Genomic DNA, 14,445 nt, shown 5'->3' with positions numbered 1-14,445 from the left:
GTAATTCATGAAGTGCCAGCTCTCCTTTCGAGGCAAGTGGTATTTTGCAAGTGCAGTGGATGCAGAGCCTGTACACAGGGAATTGGTCTTTACCCCTTAAGGTTTTGCAGTGCTTAGAGAACTTAGAGGAATGATATTTTTTACTTGTGCTATGGCAGTATTTTCAGCTGTACTTGTGGCATCCTGTCTTCCTAAACTTGCCTGGCAGTTTTAGTTGGTTTATGCTTTGAAGGTTGTTCCACCGTCTGCAGTTTAAAGAATTCGAGTATTTCATCTTGAAGTCTGCATTTCATTGTGATTGCGGTTTGTATGAAAATTGTGGGGTAGTTTTCTTTTTGGATAGAGGTGTTATATTAATGTTTAGTTTAATATTGGGAAGGATTAAAATAGAATACAGGAAATACAAGTCTAGCAAGACTGACACACTTCTATGTTTGCTGCTTAATGTAATTTTAGCTAAACCTGCGATAATACTTCTTGTTCAGGTTGTATTGTGACAAAAGGCTGGAAGCTGATAAAATGTGGCTGGGGAGTATCTTCTGTTTGAGGGAGGGAGGAGATCTGAGGGAGTAGTCTAGGTTTTTTTGTTCTTCTCAGTTTTGTAACTGGGCTTGTCTTATAGAAAGGGATTTGGAGATGTGGTTCCAGGTAGCTGACTTGCATGGCAAGAGGTGAAGCAGAACTTGGGAAGTGCTCTCCTAAAGAGATGCTTAAGTGATGACTCTAACTACCTAGGACTGTTTCATACTCTGGCCCCAAACCTGTTCTTAAGAAGCAACTGCTTCAGTCCCTCTCCCTTGTGGTATCCCCCCACCTTCTCCCCCAAGCTGTCCACATTTTCTGGCCGTCTCCATAGCCTGTCATCTTTTCCCCGTGCCCTCTCTGCCCTCTCTCCGCCTGTCCTCACCAGCGGCTGGTATCAGCCAGGGATCCGTTACAGAGGTGCATATCTCACCATGCAACTTGCCTCTGATGCGTAAGTGATTATTGCTATTAGATGTGAGGCTGCTGATGGAAGACATCACCCCAACCTGATGAATTGTTTGGGAAGTAGCTACAGCCCAAAGTATCTGCAAGCTGTCTGAGTAAGAAGATAAGTTTAAACTCCAACAGAAGGATGCCTTCTTCAAAAGTTATAATAAAATTGAGTGAGAATGCTCTGTGCTGTGCCTTGAGCATTGGTACCAGTGTTTAGGAGCTCAGTGCTTCACAGCGTCAGCAGCTGCTGTTTGAAACAAAGCTGAAATGTTTTTCTCTTGTTTGGAGCCCCGATACCTTGCTGAGGTTAACCTTATCTCATTCACTGGGGCAAAGGCCGTTACAGCTAGCAGGCTAACTCAAAGGATACTAAGAAGTCAAAATAGCACATGATTTTAGAGCACTGGGTCACGGTATGCTGTGTCCAAACAGCACTGCCAGCAGCAGACTTCAATCAGTAACTACTCCTGGGACACTTGGTCTTTGCGATGCTGGTCTTCTAACAGTGATGCTTCGGTGACTCCTTGGGCAACATACTGTTGAGGGAGGGGTCTGGTTGCAGAACGGTTCTGGAAGACTGATGCCACCATGACTAACAGGCAATGTAGTAGACCTTGTTGGTGAGTCATTAAAAGGTTGAAGACTTCAGCATTTATTTGCCAGAGTAAGGGGTAACAGACCTTAAAACCCCTTGGTTCTGATTGTTGTACATCTGTAGAGTCTGTAATTAACTGGTATTGCACAACCAAGGTAGTTTTCTCTGGGAAATTTGATATTGAAGTTCACTTTGGTGCCTGGTTCAAGTGATCTTCAGCATAACAGCTCCTAGCATTGCTTTAATAGAGTGGACAGAAAAACAAGCTGGTAATCATTGCCACATTATAAGGACTGATACGTTTCCACCTGCCAATGCAAGAAGCTTTTGGCAGAAGAGCGCAAAACATTTTAATACCATGACTTTTCCAAGCAACGTCTCTACCTCAGTGGTCTGAAGAAAATGTTTGTTACTGGGCACAAGCATGCCAGTGTCTGGAAAGCCAAGTGTTGCGCAGCCTTGTGCCAAAGTACAGGGTGTAAAATAGATGAAAGGAGACAGCTAACGCAAAAGCACAGGGTGATCAGCTGGAAAATAATGACTTAGTAATGATAGACTATAAATCACTGAGCTAGATGTTTGGCTAGTTAGATTTTATTTCTGTTATTGAAGATATCTGGCTCCAGTAGCTGATAGGAAGATGATTCTTTGTGAGTAAGCAAGTCTTTATTAATGCAGGATTTGTATTTGTGGTATTTGTTTTCCTGATAAGTGTCATCATATGAAGGCATATGACAACCGCTGAAACCTTTGGCCTATATAAATTTGATAACGATCATTTACTGCCTATTTCCAAGTTGCCAGATGCATTTTGCTGAAGCTTCCTGGCTGGATTAGCCTCTGTGGTTGTCACAGAATTGCTCAAACTTTCTTTAATCTATAATGAAGTACAGCTTTTGTTGAGTAAATACAGATTTAATTATAAATTTTAATTACAGTTTTTAATCCAAACGATACTGATAATTATAGTAAGTTAAATCCCTTACTTGAGTGGTGTAAATGTTAGCACATTAGAAGGTCACAATTCTGAAGGGGACTTCTGTAATAATGCGTAATTGATGGCGTGGTAGGATTTATGGGAGCATTGCATTGTGTGCTGGTGCCTGTGCTTCAGGTGGTGTGAGGCTGGAAAGGCCATAAAGGGGTGTAAGTGCAAGAATAACGTCGAAGGTTATGAAGTTTGACATGAGCAGAGATTTTTTCAGACATAAAACCACAATCAGATTTATCAAAGGAGAGGTTAAGAAATTACTTGAATACAGTTACGAATTGGGAAAATGTGCATTTCGTTTGCTCCCATGACCTTAAAAAAATAATAATGATGAGCTGAATTCATAAGGTAGCGTAAGTGTTGGCAGCTAAAGTTACATAAACGCCGATAAAGAGTGCAGCCTGTACGAATAAGCATCATTCACCTCTAGAAGAACTTCCAGTTCTAATTCAAAACTGGATGCTCTTCCATGAAATAAGTGGTGGCTCAGTTGAGTTTTGCCACAGGCATCTGGGAGTGGAAGACCATTGTCAGTGTTCATTCAGTGCATGGTTTTTAGTGATCTTCCAACCTTAAAACATACACTAGGATATAGCTGTAGCGTGAACTGTTAACGGACTGAGGGCCGTGAGATTCCTGGAGTCAAAGGCTTAATGCTAAGGAGACGGGGCTGGCAAACAAAGCAAAACGCTGGCATTCCCATGTGTGGGACCACGGATGAGGTGGATGGGGAGCTGGGACATGCAGCAGCTGCAGGGGCGGATCTTACAGGGTGTTCCAGTACAAATTTAAAAAAAACTAAGAGGAAAACACTCTGTACTTAATTATTTGTAACTGGGGGGCAAGGGGATTAATTATTGGGGTCAGGGTGAATATTTTCATTTCATTTCAACCTTTTTAATACAGATTAAAAACTAAAAGTTTCCATCACTAAAACATCAGAAGAGGCCCTGTGGGAGGAATAACTGAGCTCAGGAGGGTTTTGGCCTCACATCAGAAGCATTAGTTGCCTCCAAATTCCTCTCCTGTGGGGCTGCAGCACCTCCTGCCCTCTGCCAGCAGCTTGCTGGGCAGCACGGCAGGACGGGGAGAGCTCTGGGAACTCCTCCAGTCACAGCATAGCAGTGAGGTGAGGGACGAGGCATCCCTGCTGGGTTTTGTCCTTTCTTCTAATATTTACGCACTTTTTTTCCCCACCAATAATCAAAATAAAATTAAGACTCTTTCAATAATAGCTGTTGGTATAGATACAAAAATAACATGAATGTTATTTTAAAAACATCGGACTGAAATGGGTAGGATATTGGAAACTACTGCAGTCTAGATTTAGTAATTATCTTGTTTTCTTCCTCTTTTTTGTTTTCATTTCAGAAATCTTGGTTTGTTTTGTATATATTTCAATTTGTATTCCAAAGATTATAATTGCCATTAGTTAGGTTCCCAGTGAGGAGTGAGCAGTCTCCAGTCTCTCTAAAAACCATATTAAAATGTAATAAAGGAAGAGGTGCTTTTTTTTTATATATTTTTGTTTCTGTGGTTCAATTTCTCTTAAGTTAGAAATGTGAATTTTTAATGACAAACTTTGCCATATGCAGGGAAATCAAGTTTGGAGTCTGTTCTCACTCCTTCAAAAACCAGCAGAACTGGAGCAGTTTAAGGGGCTGCAGAGCCTTTGCAAGGGAGCTGAAGCAAGCGCATTATGAAATTATTAGTTGCTGTCACTCATATATGTGTAGGAGAAACACCACAGCCATCACCTGTGTAAAGAAAGCCGCACGGGTCACAACTGAAGGTAGTGGTGGGGCCTCAACTGCATTGCTGCTGAGATGGCTCAGGGTCGGTGGCCTTTGCCCTCTGCTGCCCAGCATCCCTTCCCATTATTTTCATGGAGCTGCATCTGTGCAGTAGGTTAGTTACTCCTTTCTCTTGTGGAGGTTTTCTGTCCAAAGGGTACATTTTCATCTGGGCTGAGCCAAGATGTTTAGGAGGCAGGGGAAATCCTGTTTATTAGAAGACTTTCCTGTTCTCTCTCCCTGCAGTGGAATCTCGTATGTGACGACGACTGGAAGGGACCCCTGAGCACCTCCCTGTTCTTTGTGGGCGTCCTGCTCGGATCTTTCTTTTCAGGACAGCTCTCAGACAAGTAAAGTATATACACCAGAGCTGCTGGCTCTTTGATGCTGTTTTGTAAGCAATCCTTGTATGTGAATTTTCCTATAAGTGTCTTTCTGCAACTACTGACTTGTCTTTGTTCTGTGACTGTCTAATCTGAATGTACACAGAATGTATAGAGTAAATGTCCTGAACTAGAACAGAATGTTAAAAAGATTGTTAGTGGGTTTTACCTTTATCTGTTTATTTTTTCAGCTAAATCAATTCTGGAGTGAACCTTTTATGACAGAAAACAGGTGTAGGAGATAAGTTTCCTCTGGAAAAATCAGATCAATGACGTTCTCTTCTAATTACTTTGGACTATGTTCAGATAGAACCCCGAGGCTTGTTTTCCTTTTTTTGAGGTCAAATTTAAAATACTCTTTTTAGAAACACCCATAGCTTCTCTTCCTCATCATCAAATGCAGCATCTAAGTCCAATGATCTGCATTTGTGGAAGCTGCAAAGCATGAATGCTGTTCAGCTGTACTCCAGAGAAGCACGGCTTTCTTGTTTATCAGTACAAACATTAAAAAAAAAAGGAAAACACCATTAATTTTTGTAATGTTGACAGTTGTTTGTTTGTTTTAAAGCTCAGTTTTTCTGATGCTCTTCCTGGGATTTGCTGTACAATGCATTGTATGCTGTCTTCCTGATTCCCAGAGAACAGTATGTGGTCCTCTAATTTGCGGATTTACTTGTAGAGTTTCTATTTCTTTGAAACATAATCCCTATGCCACAAATCTTTTAGCATTGTTCAGGGCCTTTGCTTGGTTTCCTGCTCATCAGGTTGGACCAGTTTTGAGCTTGGAGGCAGTAATCCTTGAAAATCAACCAGCTCTCCTGGACTTCTCTCCAGAGCTGTATGCCGTGGGATTTTTCCAAGCAGATCCCTGATCAGTCCAGTGTTTGCTCTCCCGGTGATCCTGCCTTCTGCCTTGTTCCTCCCCTCACAATCCTGCACTTCACCATCGTGCAGCCAGCAGCCATGGCTGCTGCTGACCTTTACGTCCCAAAACAGTTCTCCCTTGTTTGCAAGCTTGAGGTTCAGCAGTGTCTCCCTTTGTTGGCTCCTCAGTCATCTGCATTCGGAAGTTGTCATTGATGCAGCTCAGAAACCTCCTGGGTCTTGTCCTTCCGACAGGTATTGGGGTGGTTGAAGTCCCCCGTGATGGCCAGTGCCTTTGAACGCAAGGATTCCTGTGGTTGTCTGAAGAAGGCCTCGTTTGCTTCTCTCTGATCAGGTGGTCCGCAGTGGACACCCACAGCGGTGACGGCGTTGGTCCACCTCCTAATCCCTAAGCTCTGAGCTGGCTCGTCATCCATCCCGGGCAGAGCTCCATGCCTTCCAGCTGCCCTCCCATGTGAGGGGCGATTCCCCCACTTTGCCGTGGGGAGTCTCCCACCACTTCATCCTGGTGCTGCTGCAGGGCTCGGGTGGTTTGTTCAGAACAGCTCCCAGCCCCTTGTCTGCTACGAGGATGCCAAGCATCTTCCATGGCGACTAACCAGCCGGTGAAGCAGGAGCTGTTCTGGTGCCAGAAGCTACGAGCTTCCCACCTTCACAATCACGGGAGTCTCCTCCTACAGCTCCTTCGCTTGGTGTCACAGATCCTCACCAAGTGTGGTCGAGGAGGCCATGAGTGCAGCTCATCCAGTTTTCCTCGTAGCCACTGAACGGCAGCTAGCTCCTGGTCAAGAGACCCAGTGCATCCAGCAGCCCCCCGAGGAGACTGCTCCAGCAAGGCTGCCTGCGGTGTTTCGCCATCGCCATCTGCTCATCTGGTACAGAAAGTCCTGCAGAGAGCCTGAGCCCCGTGCCTGGCCAGGCGCCGCACTGAGATTGACAAAATATTTTGCAGTTCAAGTAATGACCTGTTCTTAACGTGTCGTGATCTACCTGAGACTCGTGGCACCAACTGTAGACCTCCTGGTCGAGTCTAACTTCGGAGCGTGGTTGTGTGAACCTGCGCTCAGCAGATGTCCTGTCACAGGCTGCAAAGTCTGCTGGTGGTGTGGGACTGCCCAGGCCGGGACATCGGCACTGACTCTTGTAACAGCTTGATGGGTTGGGTTTAGTTTAAATTCCTGTTCTTTTATTGTTTTAATACTTTGTCAACAGAATCGCTAGAATCCCTTAAATTGGTTCATTTTTTTTACCAAGTGGAATGAAGATTGCAGCATGGGATCACTTACTGATAATAGCGTCTTACAAACTTGAGTTTTACCACTCTTTCAGAAGCTTTCCTTCTTTTTCTTTTTTTAACATGCTGATCAGTGTCATGAACTGTGTGCTCCTTAGAGGAGAATGAGCATCTAATACTCTTGCGTTGTAAATAATTTGCTCCCGATGATTTGTCTCCCTGCTCATCCTATCAGTAAGAAAGGAATAGTGTTCCAGCACATACTTAAAGGCAACTTAACTAGCAGCCCTTGGCATATTATTTTCTCTTCACCAGTGGATTTTTTTTCTGTATTTAGAATAGTTGTGCCTGTGTCACATTTCCTGAACCTCTGCTTTTTGCAGATGTTTTGTATCTTCCTAAGTATGCACATGAGTAATCTTATTTTTCTGTTTCTGAAGATGTAACTCATGCTGTTGTATAATCATTTTTCTTTTTTTTTTTTTTTCCCCTCCTTCTTCTTTAATCTGTCCATGGAAGGTTTGGCAGGAAGAATGTGCTGTTTGCAACTCTGGCAATGCAGACTGGCTTCAGCTTCATACAGGTCTTCTCTACCAGCTGGGAGATGTTTTCAGTGTTCTTTGTGCTGGTCGGCATGGGACAAATATCTAACTACGTGGCAGCATTTGTTCTTGGTATGAAAGTCCTACTGGGCACAGTATGTGTTGTTTAGTCTTGTGCTTTTCCTGCTCCTTTTCGGTACTGGCTTAGGGTTGCATTGTTTTGCCAAGCAACAATTTGTTTTGTCCTTGTCACACGTGGATAACTTGTCCTCTCCTTGGAAGTTTCCAGTTGATAGAGGTGCAATCTGAATTAATTTTGTGGCTTACAATCCTAAAAAGGCAAAAAACCAGAAATCAATTATTCAAAACAAAGTCCATCTTCTAGATGGAGAGATAAGACATGTAAGACATGATTTTTCAGGGATTTCTGTTGTCCATTTTGGGGCCTAAATGCCTATTTGATTTAAAAACTTGCAAATTTGATTTAAAAACTTGCAAAAGAAAAAAAATAGAGTAAGCATTATAAAGTCTCCTTTAAACAGCCTATAGTAAAAATTTAAATGGCATAATGATTCTTGCTTTGTATACTTTATATTTAACTAAGACCATATTTGATCATGGGAATGTGAATTACCTTATGAATCTGAGATTATCTAAAAATTATTAGTGTTATTTACAGTGATCTCACTGTCCAAAGTACCAAATGTTGGCCAGAAGTTCCTTTTGGGCCAAAGAAGGCCAGTGCAGCTGTGAAAGCAGTGTTTAGCAAACTTCACTGCAGACATCCTGCTGCAATCTTCTTTGATTTCTGTGGAAACGAGGAAGATTATATTTCTTTTTCTGTCTCTTAATTTGCAGGTCCCAAAGCATTTCAAAGGGAAGCATTGACCCTGTTCGTGTGTTTAATTCCACTGCCAATAGCCTGGCCTTTGTTAGTGACCCAACAGGAACTCCACATGTGCACATCGAAAGACTGCGAGGTTTTTTGGCTAATAGCGAAATAATCTTTTAGAAGGTGATACTGGTCAGGAACCTAATTTAGGCATCTCTGAATTATCCTTTAAGGAAGCTGGTCTCCATAAGCTGGAGAGGACCTTATAGAGATCAAGCTGAGGTTAACTGTTGTGAATGTTTTATAGTATGTCAGGTGGTTTTAGCTCATCAAGTGAAATGTGAGATTCTAAGAAGATAAAATTATAGAAGTATTGCTACAGAAATACTGTATGGCCTGGTTCTCTTCCTTTTATACATATAGTTAGCTGGGTTGATGCAGGGTCACTGCATGAAGCAGATCTGTGGTACCTCTAAAACTGGGTGGCAGAGCGCACTATATACTGTAACTATCCAATGTAATATATTTCCAAGCCAATTGTTAGAGGTAATTTTGGTAAGTTACTTGGTTGCTATTAAGTTAAAATACTAATCTTCACTCTGCTGTTTTGAACAGGCACAGAAATTCTTGGCAAATCAATCCGTGTGCTATTCTGCACGCTAGGCGTTTGCATATTTTACGCATTTGGCTACATGTTGCTGCCGCTGTTTGCTTACTTCATCAGAGACTGGCGGATGCTGCTGCTGGCGCTTACTTTACCTGGGCTCCTCTGCATCCCACTCTGGTGGTGAGTATAACTAAGTTAAAAGACTTTAGTCTTTAGAAGGTCCTGTCTGCAGGTTTTTAAGATCCAGACTCCAAGCCGATCAGCCTTTACCAATGAAATTCAGGAATGGGCAGGTGAAGAATGGATGTTGTGTCCTTTACTGTGCCCAGCTGTTTAGCTGCAAGTCCATAGCTTTGTGGGTGCTCTGACTCATGCCTGAAAAGCCTATTCTTCATTTTTCTGTAGGCTTCTATAAAATTAAGTGATGCGCATGCAAAGAAAACAAAAAAGTCAGTAAAATTCATCCTTCTGCACCAGCTGAAATCCATGAACTTTTAAGAGTAGGCCTGAACTAAGGGCAGAATGAGAAGACAGTTGTTTCAGAAAGCTGCGCAATGCTAGGGCCACATAGATATGACAAGCCACAAAACAGTATTTGCACATCTGTGAGACTCTTGTTTTCTTCCATAATGAACTACTACTTTTAGGTGGCATGTAAAGTTTAAATAGTCCACATGGTGGTGGTGTTTCTTCACTTAGACTAGCATTTATGTTTGTGATTCCATCCAGTTTCTTACAAAGCTGAATGACTCAGGCGAATTCTACTTTCTGACTTGCCTTTATATGACATTATTTACAGTTACTAATTTTATATGTGTTATTTTCTAAGGATATACCTCTTAATGTACAGCATGCTGCTTATATGAGCACATTTCTGAATTTCTTAATTAAACTGTTTTGCCATACTTTGAAGGTTTTGGTTACTCTTTTTTCTGAGTCATTGCTTACTTCTTTAGTACTTCTAAAACCCACAAGTGCATTTTAGTCTGTTCTTGTTCAGTATGCTAGTCTGCTCTTGTAAATCTGATTTCTGTAGTCATTGCTCTAATTTTTGCAAGATATGGCAGGTTTTGAGCTCTTTGTGCCTGGAACAATGTGTATTGGTGCCTGCAGCACTGCTTTCTGTGGAAGTGCAGGCTCGTTATTCTGAACTTTTTCTGCAGGGTCATTCCAGAATCTCCACGATGGCTGATCTCCCAGGGAAGATTTCAAGAGGCAGAAGACATCATCCGAAAGGCTGCAAAAACTAATGGCATTACAGCCCCAGATGTAATACTTGACCCTAGTGAGGTAGGATTCATTTAGCAGTCCAGTTGTTTGCTGGACCTATTAATGACCATGTAAAGTGATTAATTTCCAGATACATGAATTATGCCTGCAGTGTATTATGTACTTCTCAAATGGGTAAAAGGTCATCCTTTTCCTGAAAAGCAGAATATCCTTTCCCCGCTTCATTAGATTTGCAAAGCCCTTGCTGTCCCATTCCCATGGGAATGCCAACATGCATTCTAATGCAAACGTTTTTTTGATCCAGTTTTCAGCCACCTTTTTCCTCATATACTCTAGTTTTTGGGGGAAGATAACGAATTTGAGGTACCTATTGCTTTGTGATCTAAATGCTTGCGCAGTCTAATATAGTTCTATAAAAGCCTAACATAGGACTAATCCTGGCCAGTGGCACTGGAAATAATGTTATTCTAGTTCAACTCCACATTCAACTCCAATTTCTACTCCGTGTTAAGGAAAATAAAACTTGAGTCCCTTTAGGGTGGAGTACCTAGCAGTATCTTTTCTTCCCCATCTATTTCTTCCAACGTTCTTGTTGCCTCTAGGTATCTCGCCTTTGTCTGAGCTGTTTGGTGATCTTAAGGTGGAGAAGCAGTTCCACACTCATTCAAACATGACCTCCAAAAGTCAGACAGACAAACTGTTTGCATAATCCAGGAGAATGGGCACCTCTTTAGGCAGATCTGTAGAATCTGTCTGGGCGGTTGCCCAATTGTGTTCTGCTTGACAGTTGACATTGTCTTGTCATTTATACGAAAATCCCTGGGGCACTCCTTGCTTTACAAGGCCTCTGTAGGAGGCTAAGGAAAATGGTTAGCCATTAAACTGTAGTGTGTTTGCTATTGGGGTTGAAACAGCTTCACTTGGGTTGGAGTTAGTTGAGGTGCAAACCAACCTGTTTGCCCAGACCTATTTGTAGATAGTGCAACATCCTGGTCTTGCTGGAACTGAGTGAGAATGCCAGGAAAACCCAGGCCTGTTTATGATAGCTTTTTCCCTGGATTTTCATTAGAACATGCTTTTTTTTCTTTTCTCCTTCCTTCTCATGCTGTAGGCATGAAAACTCACCCATTGCCAGCACTGCAGCAGGAGAGCAGAAAATAGTCTCTGGCTCCAACATCTGCTTAAGGTCACTGTCCCTGGAATCCTCTATGTCCCGTTCTTAGAAAGAAATATTGATGTTTGCCATCTCTGAATGGGGCTGGATTACGAAGCAGCGGAAGGCAGGGGCAGGAGTAGGGATGTTGCCCCAGGGAACGCTGGACAAGGGGAAATGCTGACTTCTGCAGCAGGGTGGGCTGGAGTACGCAGTGCTTATTTACAGATAAATCATTGCACGTCAACTTTCAGAAACAAAGATTAACATTCTGACACTCAAAGGAAAATGAGCTCGATGAACAGGCACTGTTTAAATGCAGAACTCCTGTCCATCTTTTTACTGTTTAAAGTAAAAGTAATGCTGTGACCAAAAAAACCTGTGCAAAACTTTTCTTCGTCAGTGGTCTGTTTATGCTGTTCTTCTGTCTGCTTTCTGAAGAGCTATAAAGCAAAGGCTCACAGCCGCTCTTGAGTTTTTAGGAAGCATGTTTACACTGCAGAGAAGTTCTCAGAAATTCGGCTGGCCCTTAGCCATCGTGCATTTGGAACATGAGTTCTGGATGGACGAGCAACCTGAGCTCATGTTTGGAGTATTCCTCAAACCTGTGCAGGTGGAGAGCAGCACCTGCAATATTTAGGCTTCAGAGATTTCAAAAACAGTTAGGATCTAGCAGGTGACTAGTCGCAAACAAAGCTGCAGAGCACACATAGGGCCTGGTTGGCTGAATTATCCCATATGGGGGGGATAGAAATGTTTGGATGATAGGTTTAATTTCAAATCATCATTTTACCCTCCCTGCCCGTCTCATAGCTGCTTGTTCTAGCCTGTCCTGTTAAGGATTATGTTGTCTGCTTATCCAGCTCCTAAAAGGCAGGGTCCCTTTTTCTCATCAGCTATGACTCTGAATTTTACTGTTCCTGGTTTTGTTTTGTGGTTTGTTTGATTTTTCTCCTTTTTTTGTTTCCTGTTTGCTGGTTTCTTGGCAACAAATAGTGGCAAAACTGGAGAGTACTTAGGAAAAATCATGTGATTTATGAGAAAGGGCTGTGAGCTGTAAAGCAGACTGCAGTTTGTGTGGTGGGATGTTTGGCTTCAGGCAGAGTGAAAGCTATCAAATGTAAAGAACTGTTTGCCTTTTGTAGAAAATAAAGATTTATGAAAGCAAATACACTGAAGTTTGCACAAGCATCAGACCGCTATTTTATCCTCCAGGTCTTCAGAACGAAATGTCACTCAAAGAATTTTCACCTGACTGCAGGGGTTACATAAACTCCATGTTCCCATTAGCTCTGATGCAGTTTACAAGACATTGAGGAGATGTGTAATTTGAGTTGAACAAGAGTTAAGGGCCCCAAATCAGTGTCCAGCAACTAGCTCGCCAAAAGAAACATCACGAACTGAATAGGAAGAGAGGTTGATGAGGAATTAAGTTAAACTAGTGGTTGCTTTTGTCTCTTTATTGATGTATTGTGTCCTGCAAAACATCCAACTACTTCTGCTGGACCAGCCTGATGTTTTAGGGGGAAAAAAGTATTGTAAGTTGAACTACTGTAGAGTAGAGGATGGTATATTAGACCAGGTGGAAAGGGGTCAGAAAAGTTTATAGTACTGAGTAATTGCACTATTTTGAAGCTACAGTCATAGTTTACTTTTATTGATAACCATTTGCACATACCATGAAGGAGTACGCAGTGCCAACAAAAGGCATTCAGTCTTTAAGCATACTAAAATTTAATTTGACGTTCTCAGGTCACACTGACTTAAATCAAGGAAAGAAGTAATCTTTGTATACAGCTTATTTTGCTTGCACATAATTTAGGTCTGTCAGGCAAGAGTGATTCTTCTACTTGTGGAAAGAGTAGCCTTCACTTAAATATTGTGAGGTGTCTTGGCAGCTTACAATTCAAAAAGTGTCAAAATCAAAAATATTTCAGTATTACCTTTTTTCATTTGATAATTTTGAGCTGCTAAGGTGGATGCCTGTTTGTTTCTCGGTTAGATTTCTAACTGTTCACAGATTCGCAAATTCAGATAGATATAAAATGTCCTAACAGAAAAAAAGACTCTCTGTGGAAGATTGTAAGATCAAAGTCTTGTTAGTGTTCTTACTTTAAGACTGCTAAAATACCAGTAAATTGATGAATAAGTAACCTGTGATAAATCCTGAAAACATACCATCTTTTGCAATAACAAAAATAAGACATGTCTAGAAAACTGTGGTTCTTCAGCCATATAGTGTTGCTTTATCAGAACTGATAGTTTTAATCAATGGAACTTGTCCTCTTAAATCACCTTTTACATATTTTGAAAAGTCTCTTCCTTGTTACTCCTTGCTAGGGGTCTAAATTAAAGTCCTAAAATAAAAAAAAAAAACAACCAACTTAAATTCTTTCCTTTTTTATGATTTTACCAAGCACAAAACTTGTTTGCGTGCTTCAAGGATGAGTATCTTTGCATTGTTTACATGGAAGCGGTTTTATTTTGAGGAGCTGGAAAGTTTCATGGGTAAAGAAGTTTGTTGTCTTTTTGCTTATATTATTAGCAGATCTCAAAAACATAATGATGGGGACTCTTCAGCTCATTAGCCAGTTTGTCTCAATTTAAATTCATTACCGTTAGGTCCAGCATGATGAGTCATTTACTAAATCTGCCCTGCTGCAGTTTAACCTTGTTACTTCTTGCCTTGTCTGCAGTGGACATAGGGGACAGTTTATCACTTTTTGTGCTGGTCTTTGAAGACCATTCTTGGTCTTTTAAGACGCCCTTGGTCTTCTGTCCCTTAGGCTAAATAAACTCTCTACTTCTACAGATCGCGTTTTTCAAATGTCTCATCATCCTTGCTGCTCTCTTCTTGCCTGGGTGCAGTCGACTTGCATGATCCTCAAGGTGTACTGCTCAAAACTGGACATAAGAACTCTGCCAGTAGTGACATACAAATCGTGAATTAATGCTGTCACTTTATAATTCAAGTATAAAAGTAACAATAAGCAGCTGCTTTTTGAAGCTTCAGGCAAAGAAAATAATTACTAATTTCAGCCTAAATTTTAAGTAACTTTTAAATTAGGGAGGAGCAACTACTTTCACAGGTAGTTGGCTCTTCTGGCTTATACGTGTTTGGTTAAAAGTGAGGCACCTGTTTCAGCTCTGCAGCATATCAAAATACTGATGTATAAGTTGGGGGGGACTTATTTTCACAATAATTCTGCTTGCAGGAAGTTA

At 41.6% G+C, this 14,445-nt stretch overlaps 1 protein-coding gene across 2 annotated transcripts in view; it reads left to right on the top strand.

Moving 5' to 3' along the window:
• LOC128154963 (solute carrier family 22 member 5-like) overlaps nt 1-14,445 on the top strand; it is a 30,779-nt gene that overhangs the window by 5,248 nt on the left and 11,086 nt on the right. For both annotated transcript variants that reach the window (XM_052816315.1, XM_052816317.1), the window contains exons 2-5: nt 4,604-4,707; nt 7,379-7,533; nt 8,849-9,020; nt 10,004-10,130. In XM_052816315.1, the coding sequence (XP_052672275.1) occupies nt 4,604-4,707; nt 7,379-7,533; nt 8,849-9,020; nt 10,004-10,130 (558 nt within the window). The remainder of the gene's footprint in view (nt 1-4,603; nt 4,708-7,378; nt 7,534-8,848; nt 9,021-10,003; nt 10,131-14,445) is intronic.

Source organism: Harpia harpyja, chromosome 20, assembly GCF_026419915.1.
Source record: "Harpia harpyja isolate bHarHar1 chromosome 20, bHarHar1 primary haplotype, whole genome shotgun sequence".
Taxonomy (NCBI): Eukaryota; Metazoa; Chordata; class Aves; order Accipitriformes; family Accipitridae; genus Harpia; species Harpia harpyja.
The sequence above is the reverse complement of the archived record's forward strand: the minus strand, read 5'-3'. Positions and strand labels throughout refer to the sequence as shown.